General features: G+C 41.8%; 1 protein-coding gene across 1 annotated transcript in view; it reads right to left on the bottom strand.

The window, feature by feature from the left end:
* Positions 1 to 22,129, bottom strand: part of LOC120985895 (ADAMTS-like protein 5) — a 65,953-nt gene that overhangs the window by 15,445 nt on the left and 28,379 nt on the right. The window contains exons 3-9 of the mRNA XM_040414107.1: positions 21,801 to 21,964; positions 19,692 to 19,752; positions 19,495 to 19,597; positions 15,759 to 15,886; positions 15,354 to 15,477; positions 11,387 to 11,470; positions 3,926 to 4,089 (exon numbers count right to left, since the gene is read on the bottom strand). Coding sequence (XP_040270041.1) covers positions 3,926 to 4,089; positions 11,387 to 11,470; positions 15,354 to 15,477; positions 15,759 to 15,886; positions 19,495 to 19,597; positions 19,692 to 19,752; positions 21,801 to 21,964 — 828 coding nt within the window. The remainder of the gene's footprint in view (positions 1 to 3,925; positions 4,090 to 11,386; positions 11,471 to 15,353; positions 15,478 to 15,758; positions 15,887 to 19,494; positions 19,598 to 19,691; positions 19,753 to 21,800; positions 21,965 to 22,129) is intronic.

Here is a 22,129-nt window from a genome sequence, read left to right as displayed (position 1 = left end):
TTTCAGAAGACTTAAAGGTGGGAAGACAATGTAATAGAGCAGCACGAAATGCCAGCAGAATGCTTGGATGTATAGGGAGAGGTATAAGCAGTAGAAAGAGTGAAGTGCTTATGCCGCTGTACAGAACACTGGTGAGACCTCACTTGGAGTATTGTGCGCAGTACTGGAGGCCATATCTCCAGAAGGATATAGATACTCTAGAGAGAGTTCAGAGAAGAGCTACTAAACTAGTACATGGATTGCAGGATAAAACTTACCAGGAAAGGTTAAAGGACCTTAATATGTATAGCTTGGAAGAAAGAAGAGACAGAGGGGATATGATAGAAACTTTTAAATACATAAAGGGAATCAACTCGGTAAAGGAAGAGAGCATATTTAAAAGAAGAAAAACTACCACAAGAGGACACAGTTTTAAATTAGAGGGGCAAAGGTTTAAAAGTAATATCAGGAAGTATTACTTTACTGAGAGAGTAGTGGATGCATGGAATAGCCTTCCTGCAGAAGTGGTAGCTGCAAATACAGTGAAGGGGTTTAAGCATGCATGGGATAGGCATAAGGCCATCCTTCATATAAGATAGGGCCGGGGGCTATCCATAGTATTCAGTATATTGGGCAGACTAGATGGGCCAAATGGTTCTTATCTGCCGACACATTCTATGTTTCTATGTTTCTATGTTTCTATATATGTAAACTCTTCATCATGCTTCATGGAAAAAATATTAAATATGGAGATACACTCAGGTAGGCTGTGATCAATAATTATTAAACAGGTGCAGGTCACATCCGAAAACATACGTTTAGCTGGTACAGATATGAAATTGATAATGATTACATGCTGTCACTTTTCTGCATACCATAAGGCTAGAAAAACGCATTTTATGACGTTTGTGGTGCAGTTTTTGGAGCCCTTTTTTTGAGCCACAGCCAGAAGTGTATCCAACAGGAAGGGGAAGTATAAATCCTTCCTTTACACTGTATTTCCCATTCCTTTTGAACCCATGAATTTGGCTCAAAAAGGTACATAAAAAACAGCATCAATACAGCATGTGTGATTCCAGTCTAAACATATCAATGATCAATTCCCAAGACAGTTTCTGTCACAATACAACCAAGCTTAGATAATGATGCAATGCTGCTGAAAAGTAACAATCTTTCTATATGGGGTGCTTTTTTTTGTGCTGCGATTTTCTCCAGTTAATCAGGGCTGGCCTTACATTTGATGGTGCACTGTGTGGTATACTCTGTTGGCCCCCCTCCCCATATGGTTTACTGTCATGAAGGGAACAAATAAACATACAATATAGTACCTAATTATCAGCTTCATATCGATCCATAGATGGTTTAAATAATACTGCATACTATTAGTATTGCTTGGTGGTCACAATCATTGGGCGCCAGACCATAGCTAGTGGTTGTTTTAGCAAGGAAGGCTGATTAAACTTTGTGTGCCCCAAAAGTCCCAAAAAAGTCCTGCAGTCACTAAGTCAACCTCCTTTCCAGGCTCTTCATAAGCCATGATAGAGAAGGGCCCTTCAAGCATGTCACTAGAGGGACGGAGACTTGCTTTTGGGAACCAAACCGGAAGTGTGGCAGGACCAGTGCTTGTAGCAAGACACCAGGATACCTTTACTACACAATGTATATTAGCATATGCACTCAATGTTAATTTACTGGGAATTAAGAGAACTTTTTATCTGCCCAGACAACCCCTTTAAGGCAGTGCAATTTGCCAGTCCAGATCTAACTTTATATAATGGTGCAAGATACACTTTATAATAAAATATTAAATTAGCCGCTACTTTACCCTTTTTTGAGTTATTCCAGTTGTGATTTGAGATTTGACGGCAGATGTCTGGAGGGGATTATCAAATACCGGTGTTATATTTATGAGTCACTTGCCTAGAAACATTGTTGTATATAATGGATTATTATGGGAAGGGAAGTTCTGGTTAGATTGAGGTTTCTGTCTGCTGCGACTATTAGCTGACAATTGATTTAAAAACACATGACTATTTTAGACCATGCACTTTAGTTTATGCCAAAATTGCAGGAGGGGGATGGATTAGAAAAGAGTTGCAGACTTACAACTTTTTTTTAGTTCACTGCAACTATTTTCATCACTAAATTAGATGGTTGTCAGATGGGATATTTTTGAGTATTGAGCTCCCGAAATGTTAAAATTACAGCCTAAGTTAGAAGTTATTGTATTTGCATCTCAGCATTAAAACCACTGACAGGTGAAGAAATAATATTATCAATTCACAATGGCACCTATCATGGAGTGAGATACATTAAGAATCAAGTGAACAGTCAGGTCTTGATGTTAATGTGTTGGAAGCAGGAAAAATAGGTAACAGTAAGGCCTCATGCACACGACCGTAGTTTTGATCTGTGTACAACCCTAATTTTTTTCGGATCGCACACGGACCCATTCATTCCTATGTCATAACTATGTGTGCTGTCAGCATCTGTGGGACCTTTCCAGATTGACAGAACATGTTCTATTCTTGTCTGTTTTGCGAACAGAAATAGGCATTTCTACTGCTGATTGTGAGAAAACTGAGGAATGCTCACGGCCGGTATCCATATTTTCAGACCACAAAATGGATATAGTCATGTGCATGAGGCCTAAGCATCTGAGTGACTTTGATAAGGAGCACATTGTGATTGCTAAATGACTGGGTAAGAGCTTCTCCAAATGGCAGGCCTTGTGGGATGTTCCTGTTACGCGTTAGTTAGGAACTACCAAAGTGGTCCAAGGAAGGACTATTAGTAAACCAGCAACAGGGTCATGGACATCCAAGTCTCTGATAAACTTGGGAAGTGAAGGCTAGTTAGTCTGTTCCTGTCCCAAAGAAGATCTACTGTACAGCAGATCAATGCTTGCTGCATATCAGTGTGGATGCAGACTGGCTAGAGTGCCCATACTTTCTGCCCACCACTAAAAGCACCTACAATTGACACATAAGCATCAGGACTGGACCACGGAGCAATGGAAGAAGACAGCCTAGTCTTTTCTTTCACATCACAAAGATGGCTGGCTGAGTGTGTGCTGCTTACCTGGGGAAGAGATGACACCAGGATATCCTACGGGAAGAAGACAAACCAGCAGAAGCAGTGTGATGCTCTCTCTGGACAATGTTGAGCTTGGTCTTGGCATTTATGCGGATTTTACATTGCGCAGACCAAGTGTACTACTTAATGACAATGGCATTCCCTAGCGGCAGTGGCTGATGTCAGCAGGATTATGCACTTTGCCACAGTGCAAAAATGTAAGGAGTGGTTTGAGGAACATTACAAAAAGTTCTAGGTTTTGACTTGGCCTCCTAATTCCTCAGATCTCAATCTAATCAATCTTCTGTGGGATGTGCTGAAATAACAATTGAAGCCCCACCTTGTAACTTACATGACATTAATGTGCTTGGCTAATTGAGAAGTCCCATAGCAGTGAATGAAGAAAGCTGCACATGCGCACCATCCTCCCCTTTCACGGGAGCCTCGTTCTTTAGGTTCCTAAAGGTGGAACCTATCAGACATTTATAGCATATCCTGTCGATATGCCATAAATGTCCAGATGGGGCAACTTTTTTAAAGGATCTGCTGCTAACGTCTTGGTGATGTCAGCCTATGCCTTTACAGGTCAGAGCTAATTTTGTGGCATGGAGGAGGGGAGGTGACCAAAACAATGTTACACAGGTGCTTTTAACGTTATGGCTAATCAATGTGTGTATATAATATATGTAAAAATTTAGAGCTATATGGAGGTACCGTTGAGGTCTCATGGATTTCTGTAAGTGCTCTAGTATGGTTCTGTACAAAATGAAACTAAAATATTTCTATGTCTTAAATATTGCATGTTTAGGAAACAACCTCCATTATGTAGACGAAGGAAACCGTAACCATACAAAATAAAACACAAACTAACCATGACATGCAAATCCTCATCAGTTGGTCCTGTGGCCTCAAAGGTTTCCTGATTGTCAGCAGAGCGCTTGTATTGGACCTTGGTTCCCGCCACATTGAAGATTCCAGGGTAATTAATAGCCCAGTTCCCATTGATGACATAATGGTAATTTTGATTTCTTAAGGCTGTAAAAAAAAAAGTTTTGTAATGTGAGAATACAACTTAACAGAGGTATATTGCAAAACGCACATTCCACCGCTCACTTAATAACCCGACATAAGAGTATGTCTGGCTCCACAAAGTGCTGAGCAGAGCAGCGTTACCTCATTTTACTAGTCACTGTAATTTATAGGTGCTAATGCTAAAATATAAACCCGGTATCATATTTTATTACCAATGATTAAGTAATACATTAAGACATCATTAAACCAGACAAATAAAAAGCTGATTTTATGGTCTGAATACATCTGCAGAATCTGTTACTTTTGTTTCCTAGTAGTGGATGATGGACATTCACGATTAACCCAGATCTCTGGAGAACACTAACCAACAACCATGTGAAATATTGATTTATTTTTATCTTTCCGCTGCCAAGGAACTGTCACACAGAAACCTTTGCTCTGAGGATATTTAGTCTCTTGTTTATTAACAAAGAATAATAATAGGAACACTTTTTATGTGTATATGTGGCATTTACAGGCTGTGCCAGCTGTACTTCAAAAAGAAAAACTAGTAAACTTCTCTGCTTCCTTCCCCTAGACATAAAGCGGCAAGTTTGTGTTTTTCATTATATTTTTTGGGAATAGAGACAATTGCAAATCCCTAAAGATGTTATTAAAGTCCTACAAATCACGAACATTAAATATTTGAAATTGTAGGATCCCACAAAAAAATTTGACAGAAACTTTCTACTGAGGTTTTGTAATGTTTTTCTTCTCTTGCATCCTGCTTTATGCATTTGGCAAGCTTCCAAATCTCCTAATAAAAAGCCAAATAAACTAAATTTATATAAAGACAAACATGCTATAATTACCAAGCTGCGAATAGTCCGAACAGGCTATATGATCACAATAATGGGCCTTTTGCATGGACGAATCATTGGGCCAGTTATCTGGGATGATCGTTTGTAGAAACGCTCGTTCATCAGGTGATCATGTCTTTCAACCAGCACCAAAGATCATTATTTCTGGGAGCAGATCGTCCTGTATAAAGAGGGATCTGCTGCCCAAAAACAATGATTCTCTATGGAGACGTAAGATTGCAGTAACAATTGCTTGTCTCATACAGCAGAAATGACTGCTGTATGTAAACGCAGCTTCATTTCCGCTGATGATCAGGCAATTATTGGGAATGTTTAGTTCATTCCTGATAATTGCCTGAGACAACGCTGTGTGTTAAAGGACCTTAGCACATTGTCAAACTGAAGCTAGTAATTGACCACTACAGGTCCAACTTTGCAACAATGGGGGACGGATCTGTTTTCTATTGTGTTAGAGAAAACTGATCTGTCCCCATTGACTTACATTGTGTGTCAGGACAGATCCGTCTTGCTCCGCACCACATCGCGGACAGAAAAACGCTGCAAGCGTTTGGTGCATTCCGTTTCGTTCAGTTTTGTCCCCATCGACAATGAATGGGGACAAAACTGAAGCGTTTTCTTCCGCTATTGAGATCCTATGACGGATCTCAACAGCGGAATTGAAAACACAGATGTGAAAGTAGCCTAAGATTCTATAAGATTTCGCGACATACTTGTTCAGATGAAGTTTAGAACCTTAAAGTTTATAACCTGAAGGTTATACCTCTCCACCACCTACAGGATGTATCTGTGTTATGGCTAAGCATATATGGTGCAATTACCCAGAAATTAGAGGCGTAGTTATAGGGGAAGCAGGGGAAGCGGCTGCTTTGGGGCCCTGACCCAGAAGGGGCCCATCCAGGAGCAGGAGGACTAAAAGATTGTGTCAGGGACCCCTCAACAGTATTCCACAATTATATACAGTGACAGTATAGACAGTGTAGAAAATGGATGGAACAGCTGCCAGGCTGAGAGTGATCTTTACTAGCCACAGGAATGGGGGCGGCATGAAAGAAAGGTGTAGGGAAAAAATTACTGGGGGAGGGGGGCCCCATTCACAAATTTGCTGTGGGGCCCAGTCATTTCTAGCTACGTCATGCCAGTAATGGATTATGCTAATCTAGGGAATATAATATTGGACATAATAGGTGTGGTCCTCTGTATAGTTTCAGCTTAGTAAACAATAATAAAAGCTCAGAATGACTACTATATACTATACAGGGCCAGACCTAGAGGGCAGATTTCTGGTGGTTGTCAGGGTGCAACTGATTACACAGGAACTGCACTGATAATGCAAGTTCTGCAGTATCAGTCAAGTTCTGAGGATAGACGGGTTGAAGGACAAGGCTGTGATGACTTCATCCCCTGAAACTGCAGGAGAAGCACTCTCCCTCCACCTCCAGTGTTACTGCTACTACCAGTCAGCGAGAGAGATAAGAAACTGAAATGTGGACAGTTACTGCCATTGGGGTAGTTACTGTCAGTGGTGGAGGGGTGGTCAAGGGATAATGCTGCTGACAGGTATTTTGTGCTGCACTATGTCATTTAATTGACCATGTTGGGTTGGTACAGTATTTTGTGCTGCATAGTGGTATTTATTTGGTGCTGCTGGGATGATATTTTATGCTACATGGTGGTATTTATCTGGCGCTGTTGAGGAGGTATATTGTGCTGCACTGTAGTATCTGATGCTGCTGGAGAGGTACTTTGAGCTTTATCATAGTATTTGGTGCTGCTGGGGAGGAACCATATGGTCCTGACCATGTGATTAGACATTTCTGTGTTCCACTTGTATTTCCATTCTCGTGTTGATGTTTTACATAGGGCGACGGCAAAGCAAAACTCTCTGCAGCATTCATTGCACATAACTATTATTTATGCGATATCATATGCGGGCTGGTGGGGATTCATTACGGCTATGAAATTATAACATTCACTCTATAAAAAAATCGACATGACTCTCGCTTACTAACAGGTATCAAATCAATAATTTCCCTACTGCATGAATATTTTACACTCCAAGGAAATCATATATTCTGCAATGGTAAACCAATACAAAATGGCCATCTAATTAGCTGACTTATGTTTCAAAATACCCACTTGGAAAGAATTGGTGGATGGAAAAAATTCCAGTGCAACTTGGTGCCAGTGATATGGCAATGACTGAGATGGACATGTGATGATTGACAATTTGTCTCATACATAACTAGGGCACTCCTTTCCATACATAGCATTCAACACATATGAAGGCATAAACAGATCTTATTCCCAAGAGGTAAGAAATAGCATGAGAACATAGTATGAGGCTGAATAAATCAGGTCTGCCTCTCTTAGGCTGATTCTTGGGCAAGATGTTACCTGTCTGTCTAACAGTTCCAATGAACAGATAAGAATATGTTTAAGTAAAGGCCAGAGGGCTCTGAAATGCTTCCTAATGAGATAGTTCAGCTCAGATTAAGCACAAGCCTCCCTTGATTATTTTGGGAAAGTATGTAATGCTTTTTCCATGACATATATCTTAGATTAAAAAAAAGAATGTGTTCAGCTCTATGATTCTAGATTGGGATAAAATAATGAGGCCCCTTAGATGCGTAGATGAAAGAGCTAGTCGTGGAGAGCTTAAAGAGGCATGTTGTGACAATATCATTCTTTAGAATTTACAGTAGTGTCAAGCTCTCCCCTTCCACTGACATACCATTACACCCATCGTCACGCTAAAATTTAATTATTGTGCTGTCAGTGGGAGAATGAAGTAGTTAAAATACCCCAGGGCAAATATTAAAGTCGTACGCCCCATTACAACAATACTTGAGCGGTGAAACAAATACTAAAGAGAACATTTACCAATCAAGTCTATTAGACTTATTGGGGGTCATTTCCGAATATTTTCATGCAGCTTTTTGAGTGGTCATGTGACAATATTAAGTCGCCTGGCCAATGTCGAAAGGTTTTCGTCAGTTAGGCGGGATGGGGTTGGAGCGTGGGCGAAGTTTACCAAAACGTACGTCTAGAAACAGGCATACATGCTGGTGAAAAACTACACCACCTTGGAGCTGGCGTAGATTTTTCCGCCATACGTAGGGCTGCCTTAGTTTAGCCAAATTTATGACAAAGCACATCATAAATTAGGCTAATCCTCCAGCAGCGCAAGTGACAACAAAGACTGGGGTGAAAAATGCCAGACTTTGTAAATGTGTCCCTTTTCTGTGTGTCTCATTATATCTATTGTAAACACATCGCTAATGAGTTTGAATATTAAAGAAATTTACCAATTTCATGGAAATTAATCTTAATGATAATATGCTGAACGCTTATAAAACTTTTCAAGACCTCTGCATGCTGCCTGTGAATAGGAATGATCTTGCTTATGTTACAGTGGGTAAAAACCCACTCTGATCATGGCCTACCAGCACATGTGCGGAGCTTCTTACAACAGAGATGTGAATGATCACAATCTCGGTACAGCCCTGTGGAATATGCTGGCGCAATAAAGAACAGAAAGAAAGCAAGAAATAAGCCTCACACTTATGTCAATTGGAAGAGAGGACGGGTTTCCAGACAGCAAGGAGAGATCTTGTAAATGGTCAGGGATGAATACAAAAGGTTACACCAAGAAAGCTGCAGAACTATTCGTTATATACTCTGCTGTACTGATACAAGGTAGGAAATTGATTGGGGGTCAGTTATTAAGACCATTATTTTTAATTATCTTTTTTGTACATTTTACTTTGCGGTTGCTGACAGAAGATGGGCCTGCTTTATGTAGTGCTCCTCATCACAAATTAGGCACATCTTTGGTAGTCTATGCACCTGCCAGAAAAGACTTTGGCAACCTTTACACCTTTTTCCTGGCGTAAAATTTTTTTATTTGCCGGGGCCTCTGCCACTTCCTCTACACTCCTTTGTGTTGAACGCAGTGTACAAATATTGCATTTTGTCATACGGCCGTTTAAAAAGTTGTAAAAATATGGGTTGTGCGACACTTTTACACCAAAAAGAGTCGTAAAAATGTCCATAAATGATCCCCGTTATCTGCCTCCTGTTACATTCTATTTGAAACATAAAGAAACAGCTCTGTTCACCTAATGCGGACTGCTTATGCCAAACCTATTAGGGCAAATTGAATCAGAAAAGGTGATGGCCTCTGACCCAGACTCATATTTATTAGCTAGAATCTAATGTGGTTCTATGGGCGTGAGGGCAGGTGACACCTGTAAAAACAATGGATGCCAACTGGTTTCAATGGGAGCTATGTAATCCGTCACTTTTTACAGAGAGCATCGGATGGTTCCAGGGGGTCATGCAATCTGAAATGGTGGTTGTCCAAAAATGAATGCCGAAGCTAATATTCTTTACTAGGTAAGTATGGACATTTTTATTTTGTAGATGTTGAACTATTGGGGAGATTAACATTGTTGTAAAGTTGAACTGGTTTAGTTGTCCATAGCAACCAATCTTTCCTTTTCCAAAGGAGCTCTGAAAAATGAAAGGTAGAATGTCATTAGTTGCTATGGGCAGCTAAGCCAGTTTCCCTTTACACTAGTTTTGATAAATCTCCCCTCTCTTTGTTCGGTCCCTGCTAGTGCCCTGGAAGCCGAGCTTCACTGTTAACTGCTCAGCGTAGAGGGAAGGTGTTATGAAGCAGCTAAATGCAAAGAGCACTTCACAGTGAAGCACACCTCCAGGGCACTTGCAAGAGCAGAACCCTTTAAAATAAAATGTCATATTAAAACTACACCTGATAATAAAAGATCCCCAAACAGGTATTTGTACTGCTCACCCCAGCCCTTACCTAAGGCTGTCAGCAGTTTTGCCTGTTTAACATTGCTTGCAGACTCCCTCTAACTTGGACACAATTAAGCTCCCCTTCACACATTTAGGCCTCATGCACACGACCGTTGTTTGCTTCCGCGTCCATTCCGCCGATTTTAGCGTTGCGGATCTATTAATTTCTATGGAGCAGTTGAAAATGCGGATAGTGCACCGTTTGCCCTCTGCGTCCGTGATCCGTGGTTCTAGTCCGTCAAAAAAATATAACCTGTCCTATTTTTTCCGCGGAAAACGGTTCGCGGACCCATTCAAGTCAATGGGACTGCTAAAAAACGCGGAGGCACACAAGATTGTCATCCGAGTCCGCGTCCGTTTTTTTCCTATCATTTGCATGGCAAACCTGTCTTAAACATTTTTTTTACCTTCCTTTATGTCTGGTGGTCCTCCAAAAATAAAGGAAGACACGCGGAAACAAAAACGGAAACGGATCACGGAACAACGGAACCCCATTTTGCGGAACGGAACACAACAACAGTCGTGTGCATTAGGCCTTACCCTGTATCAGTGGAGCATCAGGGCATTTCTAGCTCCGATGCTCCCCTTGCCCTGTGCTGCATAGATTTACCATTAGTGCCGGTGATATCACCATGATCACTGCTAAGCAGAAGCCTCCACCTAGCATACTGAAAAAAAGCTGGGTACGTCACCGGCAGTAAACAAACAGTCCTGGCAAGGGCGAGCATCGAAGCTAGAAATGCTCCGATGCTCCACTGTTACAGGCTAAATGTATGAAGGGCAGCTTATGTCTGGGTTCAGCTCTGAAACCGGACAATCCCTTTAAAGGGGTTTTACCGGGATTTTCATTTTGATGACCTAACCTCAGGATAGGTCATCAATATCAGATCGGCGACGGTCCAACACCCAGCACTCCCGCTGATCAGCCGCTTCTCTTCACTGTTTACCTACTCGCCGTCGACATTACAGCGGTGAGTAGGTGTAATAACAAGTAAGTCATCCCATTCACTTCTATGGGATGGCTCCTTCCTATTCAAGTTTATAGGAACAAGCCATTCCACTGAAATGAATGGGTCGGCTTAGGTGTAATTACACCTGCTCACCGCTGCAATGTCGATGGCGAGCAGATAAACAATGAAGGGAAGGCTATGCTGGCAGGACGTGCGGCCTTCTCTTCATACAGCTGATCGATGGGGGTGCTGAGTGTTGGACCCCCGCCGATCTGATATTGATTACCTACCCTGAGGATAAGTCATCAATATTAAAATCCCAGAAAACCCCTATAACATGACTTGATGGAGAAAACTAAATGTTAGCAGACAAGTGACCGACAGAACGGGTCTGGAACATTTCCGTTGTGCTTTATTATGAGAATGAATGTGCTTTATGATTTATGAAGTGTTTACACAAACAAATATTGTAAAAGTAAAACCATTCCAAGCAGTAAAGATGTCACTTTTACACATTAGACAGTTCATGGTCCACATTGTAAAATAGTTGACATGTGTGTAAGCACGTGACAAATAAGTAGTAATAAAGTTGAGCAGTAGATGTGCCTGCCTTAGTCACTGGACATCCACATAGCTGGAGAATTCTCTTGTAGCCTGTACTGTACTTACCCAGATAATTATTGCTCTTGTCAGTCACCCTAATGTTAGTGGCACCTGCAGGGATCATGGTCACTTCATTGTATCCAAAGAGCCCTAAAAAAGACAATAATGAGGAAAGGTGAGTCCTACCAAATCGTTAGAACCATATTAACGAGAAAATGCTATCCTCTCCCCCCAGGCCTGGAGATACTGGGAGGACTTCTACGGGCAGGCACCACCAAGGTACAGGGGTTAATGAAACACAGAGCTGATGCATACACAGTGACTGTGTATATTGGAACATGAATGTGAAGAATTCCATTTACTAACAGCGGGGAGGAACCGGATTGTTCTCAGCTGTTTCCAGTCTACCATGGCCGGCCAACTTTCTTTACAGGTATACCTGTATGTTTATTTTGGATCTCATGCGTTTCACAATGAAATTTATTGCTAAATAACAATTTGCAATAAGTGACACATGGTAAATGAAATGAATTGTAGGATTATGCGGATTAAGATATTAAATAATGCGATCATTAATCAGTTAAACACATTATTTTATAATGACAGCCGGTCAGACATTTCCCCTGGAAAAACTGCAACTGAACAGGAAATATGTTTTTACATGGCGACCGCTCAAATCATTGGCATTCATATAATACATAATAAAAGGCAAGGGGAGCTGCCGATACTTTCTGCTGTCTGCCCTGGCTCATACAGTAGGGTCCCAAGCTAGGAACTTCCCCCATGACATCTACCGTACATGCTCCTTTTGGTCATTTGGCATTAGAAATATGGATTGTCTATGGGCTGTTTTTAGTATTGCAGTTCAGTTCCATTCACTTTAATAGGGATGAGCTGCAATAATACACAGCACATGGACTGGCCCTTTAAGGGTAGGGCTACACATGATTTTTTGCAATGATGGCCAATAGTGTCGCACTGCGACATGCTGTGACTGCAACACGTCAGTCGCACAAAAATACAACTTAGATGGATTTTTTTCGACTGTCATGTCGCAGTGCAACACCATTGACTATCATTATAAAAATTGTTGTGCGACTTTTGTGCGACAACTGTCGCCCTTATAGCCCTAGCTTAACTGGAAAAAAAGAACAGAGAACTTCTCTTATAACTTTAACAACCTCTGATGTGTGGTGCCTGCAATGTCAGCAGGTGCATTGGTGCCCACACTGATGTTCTTCTGCTTATACACTGTAAAGCATAAATGCTTCAGGGAGCTACAAGAGGAGAGAAGGAATGGAGAATAATAGCAGGAATATCAATGCATGACCTTATGCACACAGCTCTGTCCAATTTTTAGTCCGCTACGGGGTGAATCGCATTTTTTTTGCACACTTTCTTCAATAGAAATGGTTATTCTCATTTTTAAAACTGGAGAAAAATATTCAATAGAAAGGGCTATTCTCATTTTTAAAACCGGTAAAGATTAGGACCTGTGCAGAGATTCTCACACTGGGCACACGTCCATGAAAAAAAAAGTTGTGTGAAATGTCCCAGTGACTTGTACAAGTCAGTGTACTATCCACTTTAAAAACGAATAGCACACTGTTACAAATATTGTCAGTGGATTAATATATGGATTTTATGTTAGGCTTATTGTGAAAGTGTTACACATAATAATAACATACCTAAAGACGGTAATATACATGCCATCTCTTAAAGCTTAGTTTTGTCTTCTATGAACTAAGATCATTATAAAATTACATAATGCATACCTCCCAACTGCCCCGGATCTGGCGGGACAGTCCTGGATTTCAGTGGCTGTCCTGGTATGGGGGAGGTATGTCCCGCTTTCTGGCAGCTGTCTCTGCTTCCATAGGAAGCAGAGACAGTTGCCTATATTATGATGAAGCAGAGAGCTGGCATCGGCTCCCTGCTTCATCATTCCCCCCCCCTGCCGGCTCTCCACACCTCTTGTCTGTGTGGGGGCGGGTCCGGCTGGAAGTCAGCTTCGGCTACACCTCCTCCACAGACCAGATCAGCCGATGTCCTGCTGCTGCTAGGAACAAGGTAAGTATGTGGTGTTTATTAATTTTTTTACTTTTTTTTACTACCTGTGACATACTACTGGGGGCACATAACTGGACATACTACTGGGGGCAAATAACTGGACATACTACTGGGGGCAAATAACTGGACATACTACTGGGGCACATAACTGGACATACTACTGGGGGCAAATAACTGGACATACTACTGGGGGAACATAACTGGACATACTACTGGGGGAACATAACTGGACATACTCTTGGTAGCACATAACTGGGCATATTACTGGGGGCACAACTGGGCATATTACTGGGGGCACAGCTGAGCATATTACTGGGGGCACAGCTGGGCATATTACTGGGGGCACAGCTGGGCATATTACTGGGGGCACAGCTGGGCATATTACTGGGGGCACAGCTGGGCATATTACTGGGGGCACAGCTGGGCATATTACTGGGGGCACAGCTGGGCATATTACTGGGGGCACAACTGGGCATATTACTGGGGGCACAGCTGGGCATATTACTGGGGGCACAGCTGGGCATATTACTGGGGGCACAGCTGGGCATATTACTGGGGGCACAGCTGGGCATATTACTGGGGGTACATCTGGGCATATTAATGGGCGCACATAACAGGGCATATTACTGTGGTAACAGCTGGGAATAATTTTGTGAGGGGGCACATAACTGGGCATATTACCGGGGGCACAGCTGGGCATACTTCTGTGACAGGGCACAATATGGGCATAAATACTGTTCGGTGGCATGAAGGGGGAATAATTACTATGTGGGGGCATTAAGAGGACTGGTTGGGATTAGGTACATAGTTATGTTTTGGGCCGAGTTAGAGACATGGTCTAGTGCGGAAAAAATGTGTCCCTCTTTACTCATTTAGAAAGTTGGGAGGTATGCATAATGGTATACAAAGTTATTTTTAGATAGAAGTGACTGGAACACGCATGCCATAATCCATAGTGCAGCAATATGTTGTAACAATTAGCATCACTATTAACAAATTCCCATATGTTTTTCTTAAAAGGGTTGTCCAGTTTTAGGAGGAAACTGGACAACACTTTGGATTCGCCTGCAATAAAATTGCACACAATTCTTACCTGGAAGATCCTGCTCCACTACTCCGGTTCTCCTGGCCGGGATCTGTTTACTTGGCTGACAACACAGGACTGCTGCAGCCAATCAATGGCCTATTTGATGCACTGTGGAGTCCAGCGATTGGCTGCAGCAGTCACGTGTTGTCGACATGACGTCAACCCTGCAGCCGGGTAAACAGATTCTGGTCGGGAGAACCAGAGTGGCAGTGCAGGGTCTGCCAGGTAAGTAATGATCACTTAATTATTGCAGGTAGATATCCTATGTTGTCTGGTACGCCTCTGAAGTTAGGAAACCCATTTATATAATCTTTACCTGAAAATGTATTAGATCCAACTGTAAACTGTAATATCTAATTCCCAGCTTCACAGACAGAGAGTGTTTCTGACAATGACTGGTATGTAAATTAAGCCATACTCAAGAATCAAACATGCACTACACCCCTGAAACTACCTGGCTTAGTGAATTAGACCACACTCACATGATCGTATTTTTGGTCTGCGTCCGATTCCTATTTTTTGCGGATCACATGTAGACCTATTCGTTTCTATGGGTCCCCATCCGTGTGGCTGTCCCAAAAATTATAGAACTTTTCCCATTCTTGTCCATTTTGTGGTCAAGAATAGGCATTTCTACAGTGGGCCCGCGAAAATTTCAGGATGTACACGGACCACATCCGTATTTTGTAGATTCGCAATTTCCGGACTGCAAAATGAATATGGTCATGTGAATGTAGCCTTAGACTGTGACCTTTTTAATGTGTATAGACAATAAGATAAATCAGCTCCTGTGAGCGGCATATCTGTGTTCTGTCCCTGATGTCTGGGTCGGTGTGACCTGTCCTCTCATTGATCTAAGTGCTGGATGACAATTACCAGAAGCCGGGTACTTTGTAGTGTAGACATTGTGATGGTGTTGGCAGGATACATTTTGTCCTCCACAAACCCCACAGATATCGGTCTTCTCATCAGACCCAAGTATGAAATCACAACCGACTTTCTGGGAAGACAAGAATATAACAAAATTTCATTCTTAAAATAACCTCAGTAGAAGATCAGCGTAAATGTCACAACACAAAGAGTCACTTTTAAATGTGGAAAAATGATTGTGGTTCCACCATAAAGACTGAGCATTTTGTGTCAGCGTTCATTTCCATGTATTTCCTAAATCACTACAAACTGAATGAAGCTATGTTATCAGCAGATGTGATATATAGATGTTATTATAGCACAAATAATATGTTTTCAAAATGATTTAGTAAACATTTAACATAGTCTTACCAGGCACTGGCCATTGATACAGATGCCATTATATTCTGTGTGGCATGACGTTCCATCCAAAACTCTGCCAAAGTTGTAATAAAATTTTTGCCCTTGTGCCAAGCAACTTAGCTCACAGTCTCCTTGTCCTTATTAGGAAAGAGAAAACCACTGAAAAGTTATTCTGACTTGGAGATAGATCAAGTTAAATGCCTGAAATAAAATTTTAAAAAAACTTGATTGTTTGATGACCCTACTAATCCAGGATCCGTGTTGACTTAAGTTGGGTAGACCATGGTAATCCACCATTACAACGCTAGTACATAATACTGCAGACTTCCTCCCACCTTGGCCCTCCACTTTCTGCAGTTACTGCCTCCACCTCTCTCCATCTCTCTCCTCCTCATCCCCCCTCAGTCGACTGCCTTATCTCTCCATACCCCAGTGCACAGTCTGCCTGTAGCCGACATGGCCTCCGTTATCTTCAAACCCCATCGCGTGGAGCTGCTGACTGCCTGTCACGATGTCATCCATGACCAAACCCCCATAGACTGTGACTCTGTGACCAAGGTCCAAGTGACATGTTTTTGAGCCAATGCTAATCTGATCTTATCATTCATTATGGTTTTCCAATTTGTCTGTAAAAAATGTCGGCTGTCCGTGATTTTGGGATAAATTGTCTAGAAAAAAGAAAAATTCTGGTTGGCAACCCTGATGCAGGGGCATTGCTAGGTTAAACCATTTGGGGCCTGGGCCCCAGACGTTTTGTCCCAGGCCCCGAATGTACTGCCTGCCAGCTAGATACAACTGTATTGCTGTCCTCAGGACCACAATACAATTGCATCTAATGCACTGGAAAAGCTGAAGGACCAGTGATGACATCACAAGTCATGTGACCAGTAAAGCAGGCAGTGGTTGAGGAACTGCGATGATGTCACCATCATGTGACCAGTGCAGAAGAGGACAGCAGTGAAGAGGACAAGTTATGAGGAAGAAGCTGTGGTGAGGTCTGCCACATCAGGAGAGGTAAGTGAAGGGAGAGGCAGAGGAATGCTGGGAGTTGTGGTTATTTAACTGGGACTGTATGTTATGGCTGAAGGGAGGGATGTTATTTACATGGGACTGAATGTTGAGGGGTTGATGTTATTTACATGAAGCTGCATGTTGAAGGTGGCTGGAGAAGGGTGATGTCATTTACATGGGACTGTGTGTTGGAGGTGGCTGGGGAGGGGGTGATGTTATTTACATAGGACTGTATGTTAAAGGCGGCTGTGGGAGGGGGTAAAGTTATTTAGATGGGACTGAATGTTGAGGGGGCGATGTTATTTACACGGGGATCCATGCTGAAGATTGCCGGGGGAGGGAGTGATGTAATTTACATGGGACTAAATATTGAGGGGGTAATGTTGTTTACATGGGATTGCATGTCAGAGGAAGCTGATGAGGGGGGATATTATTTACATGGGACCGCATGGTGAAGTCGGCTGGGGAGGGTAGTGATGTTATTTACATGGGACTGTATATTGGAGGGTAGTGATGTTATTTACATGGGACTGTACATTGGAGGGGGCTGGAGAGATGGTGTGATGTTATTTACATGGGACTCTATGGCGCAAGGAAATAGTGTTATTTACATGGGACTGTATATTGGAGGGGCTGAAGAAAGGGGAGTGATGTTCTTTACATAGGACTGTATTACAGAGGGGGCAGGAGAGATGGTGTAATGTAATTTACATGGGACTGTATGGTGGACGGAGGAATATAACTACAGGGAGCATTATAAATACTGGGGGCACTTCAGGGCAAGCATTATAACAGTAGGGGGCTGTATAAATACTGGGGGCACTGTAAGGACATTTTAAATCCAGGGGACATTAGGCGTTCTTATTACTACTGGGGGCTCTATAGGAGTGACGTATAGATCTGCCTTATTTGTATGGGGGGCCTTATTACTACTGAGGGGTCTGTAGAGAGCTTTATTACATCTGGGGGAACAATAGGGGGCCTTATTTCTACTGGGGGCTCTGTGAGGGCATAATTAATACTGGAAGGCTCTTCTACTAATGGAGGCACTCTTGGGGAGCATTATCACTGTTGGGGGCACTGTAGGGGGCAGTATTACTAATAAGGGCATTCTAGAAAGGAATTACTATTGGTGGAGCACTATTATTTCTTCAGGATAGTATTTGGGGATATTGGGGAGCACAGCGAGCAGCAGGATAACACTGTGAGGACTCCACGTTGGGGGATGATGATAGAAATGTGAGGAAGCTAAGATGTCTGTGTGTTAAACTCTGCAGAGACCAGGCAAGGCTGAAAGAAGTTGTCCAGGCCGAATGGAGAAGATGATGACAGAGAAGATGTACATCAGAGGAGACGTCACCTGGAGGCCCTGGATGTGAGAGGTATGTGCAGCTGTATAGCAAGTACAGGAAAATGCAGTGTGCGAGGTGAGGGTCAACTTGGAAAATTGGGCCCTGGATCTTTTGAGACCCTAGCAAAGCCCCCGCTCATATGTAATGGTAGGTGTGTGGAAGAGAGCCATGCCATTACTGTACCAGAAAAATTATTGTACATCCTAGAACAACTGGTGGGTTTCATACTCCATTTTTTTCTTTCCCCACTGAAGTTAATGAAGATAAAAAAGAGGAATAGGACACACTGTCGTTTTCAAGCATGCGAATGTGATTTTTTAAACAAATCCAATCTAGTTAATGTAATGCAGTATAGTACAGTATTAAAGGGCTTGTCTGCTTTCTACTATTGATGGGGGTCTGACTCCCATCGTTTAGCTGTTTGTAAGACAAGACTGTGCTCCTGCAATTGCAGTTGTGAACAGTGTAATTACAAGTATGGCATTCCCATTCACTTCTATGGGATGGCTCTGTCTGTCCAAGTGAATACTACAGTGCTGTCCGACAGAAGTGAATGGGGGCGCAATACTTGTAATTACATCTGAAACTGATGACCCATCCTGAGGATTGGTCAAGAGTAAAAAGCAGACAACCCCTTTAACCTTCCATTGATTTTGGTGCAATAAGTCATTTTATAACGGTTTTCTGATCATTGATATCAGATTGGTGGGATATGACATCCTGTACGACCTAGGTTCCGTAGCAGAGAGGATGGAGGAGGCAGGCCGGAAGGACGGGCGGGCGGTGCGTCACTCACTACGTCACGCGCCCGTGCCGCCTGCTTCATTCATAAAGTCGGCGGCGCAGGCATGTGACGTAGTGAGTGACGTGCTGCCCGCCCGTCCTCCCGGCCTGCCTCCTCCCTCCTCTCTGCTACGGAACTTAATGTTGTAATGTAAGTAATACAGATGGATTATTATATCTTAACAATGCAGATTGGATCATAAGATTATACTACAGTGAGCGGGGCCAGTGCATTAGAATACAGGGACTGCACCGGTCCCCGCTGTCATGGATTCGTCGGATTCGAATTTAGTAAATGAGGTCGGGATTAGAGTCCACGAATCCCTCGAATCCAACAAGATTTGAGGGATTCGTGGATTCCATGGATTCGTCGTCCCACCTCTAGTCTTCATCATTGGCAACTGCCCAAACAGCTGATCTGTGGGTGTGCTGGGTATTACTCCCAACAATCTGATACTGATGACCTATCCTGGGGGTATTTTATCAATATCTTCTGGTCCCGAAAAAACACTTTAAAATCATGATTACATACTTTTTTTTAATCTTATCACATTATTTTAAAAAACACATACCTACACAAATAAAAAAAGCACTCTTACCAGATTGGAAAGGCACCCATCTGTAATAATTTCCCATCAAAGCCTTATTATTGTAAGCAGAACACTGGAAATGTCTGAAATCGGTCACTCCAGATGGACAGTCCTGTTTAGGAAGAGAATTATTACATAGAGCAATATCCTGCTATAATTTGTACACTGAATGAAATGAGCTGGAATGTAATTTTTCATGGACAAACCTTCATGTTACACGCTTGATACTGTCTAGTGTCTCCGGGGCAGTCTGGACCTGCAGAATCTCTGTTATGAAACAGCAATGGAGAAAGACAAGAATGGAAAGCACATTATTATTTCATTTAGTAGACAGACAGATTCTTCTGCAGGCAATGTAGGAGGAGAGAACATTAATAAAAAAGTCATAACAGATATCTGAACTAAATAATACTTTCAATATTAGAAACAGCATACATTTTGGATTTATAAGATGGATGATTTTAAATAGGACATAAAGCAAAATCGACATGTATGGACACGTAGTATTTAAATAAATGATAGGAATCAAGTAGAATTTGCTTTACTGAAACAATCAGAATATGAACATATAAATGAACCACAGGAAGGACTTCTCAACCCTTTTCGACAGGGTCTTGCCAGGCAGAACATGGTGATGCCTGGACCTAGATGCCTTGTGACTGAAGTCCATACCAAAACTACAGAAATTTTTGAGTTTACAGTTTTTTGGGTTTCTTGAACCCAGCACAATATTAAAATGATGCCAGTACAGCAGGGGAGGGAAATTGTTGGGTTGAGATGCATTCATTTCACAGTTTGAAAAGCATTTCTTTAGGGTTATGCTCAAGCTTTGAATACATAAAGTAAGCAAATATAGCATTTTCTAATGTTTTTATGATTATTTTGAAGTTTGCGCTAATTTCTCAGTTTGTTCAACGTTCACAAAACTGTCAACAAGCTGGCGCTCACAGATCTCATTAGCTTTATATTATGGCATGTGTGAATGAACAGGGTAGTGCAGCTCTTTAAAATATGAATGACCAAATACTGTATATAAAATATTAATATTGAATACTAGTAAATGGAAACACATAAGAATATCAGATCCATCAACAGCAGCTTCTTTAAGGCTACCAGGTGACAGGGATTTTTTTTTCTGCACTACTCAGATATTACAAAAGTACTTAAAGGAAGAATTCAACAAAAAGGTTAAAATGGTTTTCCAAGATTTTAATACTGATGACCTATCCAGTATCTGATCAGTGGGGTTCCGACACCCAGAAGCTCCACTGATCAGCTGTTTGAGAATGCACGATGCTTCCGTGAGCGCCGTGGCCTTCTCCATGCTTACCAAACACAACTACATACATTGTTTAGCAACTATGCTTGGTATCGCAGCTCAGCCCCATTTACTTCAATAGGGCTGAGCTGCGTCTAGACATGTCGTCACTGGCCTAGAGAAAGCAGCAAGGACGCGGCACCACTGCGAGCGCCACTGCCTTCTCAAACAGCACTTCGGTGGGGGACCCGAGTGTCGGACCCCCACCGATCAAATACTATCCAGAGGATAGGTCATCAGTATTAAAATCTCGGAAAACTTCTTTAATGAACATATGTTATAGGTCATTTCTATAAAGTAAATGTTAATAATGTGGTGGTATGATTGCAAGTATTACATTTTCAGATTTAGATTTTTGTTTGTCATTAGCACGGTATATTTGTGGTCTTGGAGGGGCTCCATACAAAATTATTCTGTTAATCAGCTGCTTCTTTATTTTTATTTTTTTATCAAATCTTTATTTAAGATTTTCTTTTGAAAATAGAACATTGTACAAATGTTAGCAAAGCAATAAAGTGTAAAACAATAAGGATACAACCTTGATCTAATACAGAGCATACATATTACATGTATGTATTCACATAATAATAATTATTATTCATGGCAATTTGTTAAAGAAAAGTTGTCAGTTATCGCTTATCACTTCCACCTACACCTTATTAGCAGGATTTGGACATAAATTAGCAAGTCACAGTTCCCCTTGGCAATCCCGCTATTCCCATACATAAATATGACACAATCCTATCACAACGCCATCTTGTAATGAATGAAGCAGTACATTTTTATGCAGCATTTGTTAAATACTTCAATTATATAACTAACCACTCCATTATACCCTGACTATTCTACTTATCATTCAGACCCAAAATCAGCTGCTTCTTGATCGAACTGCATGTAGAAAACTTAACTGAATACCATACAATCTGAATTTCAACAGAGACAATCTGTACTTTATTGCATAATTCCCAACATTCTCTATGTAAATATGGATGGATACCTTTTAATACATTGTCTTGTACGCACTGCAGCTCCCCCTCCGCACGTCCGAGAACATGGAGACCAACTCTGCCAAGAACTCCACTCATTGCTGGTCCTCAGAGGTAGACTATGCTCAGGGCCAAACCACTTGAGAAATCCTCTCTCTATTGGCGTCCTCTGAACCTAAGAAAATATTGAGCAAATCTACATTTGGTCCAGCAAATAAAATCTCTTAAAAACAGTAAATATATAAGATAAAAAGCTAATTTATTACTGGAGGCCATCAGAAGTCTTTAAAGGGAATATGTCACCAGGAAACAGGGACAATGCCTTGTAGGGCTAGCTCAG

The sequence above is a fragment of the Bufo bufo genome, chromosome 1, assembly GCF_905171765.1.
Source record: "Bufo bufo chromosome 1, aBufBuf1.1, whole genome shotgun sequence".
In the NCBI taxonomy this organism is placed as follows: Eukaryota; Metazoa; Chordata; class Amphibia; order Anura; family Bufonidae; genus Bufo; species Bufo bufo.
Note: the sequence above shows the minus strand (reverse complement) of the source record. Positions and strands in the feature narration are given on the sequence as shown.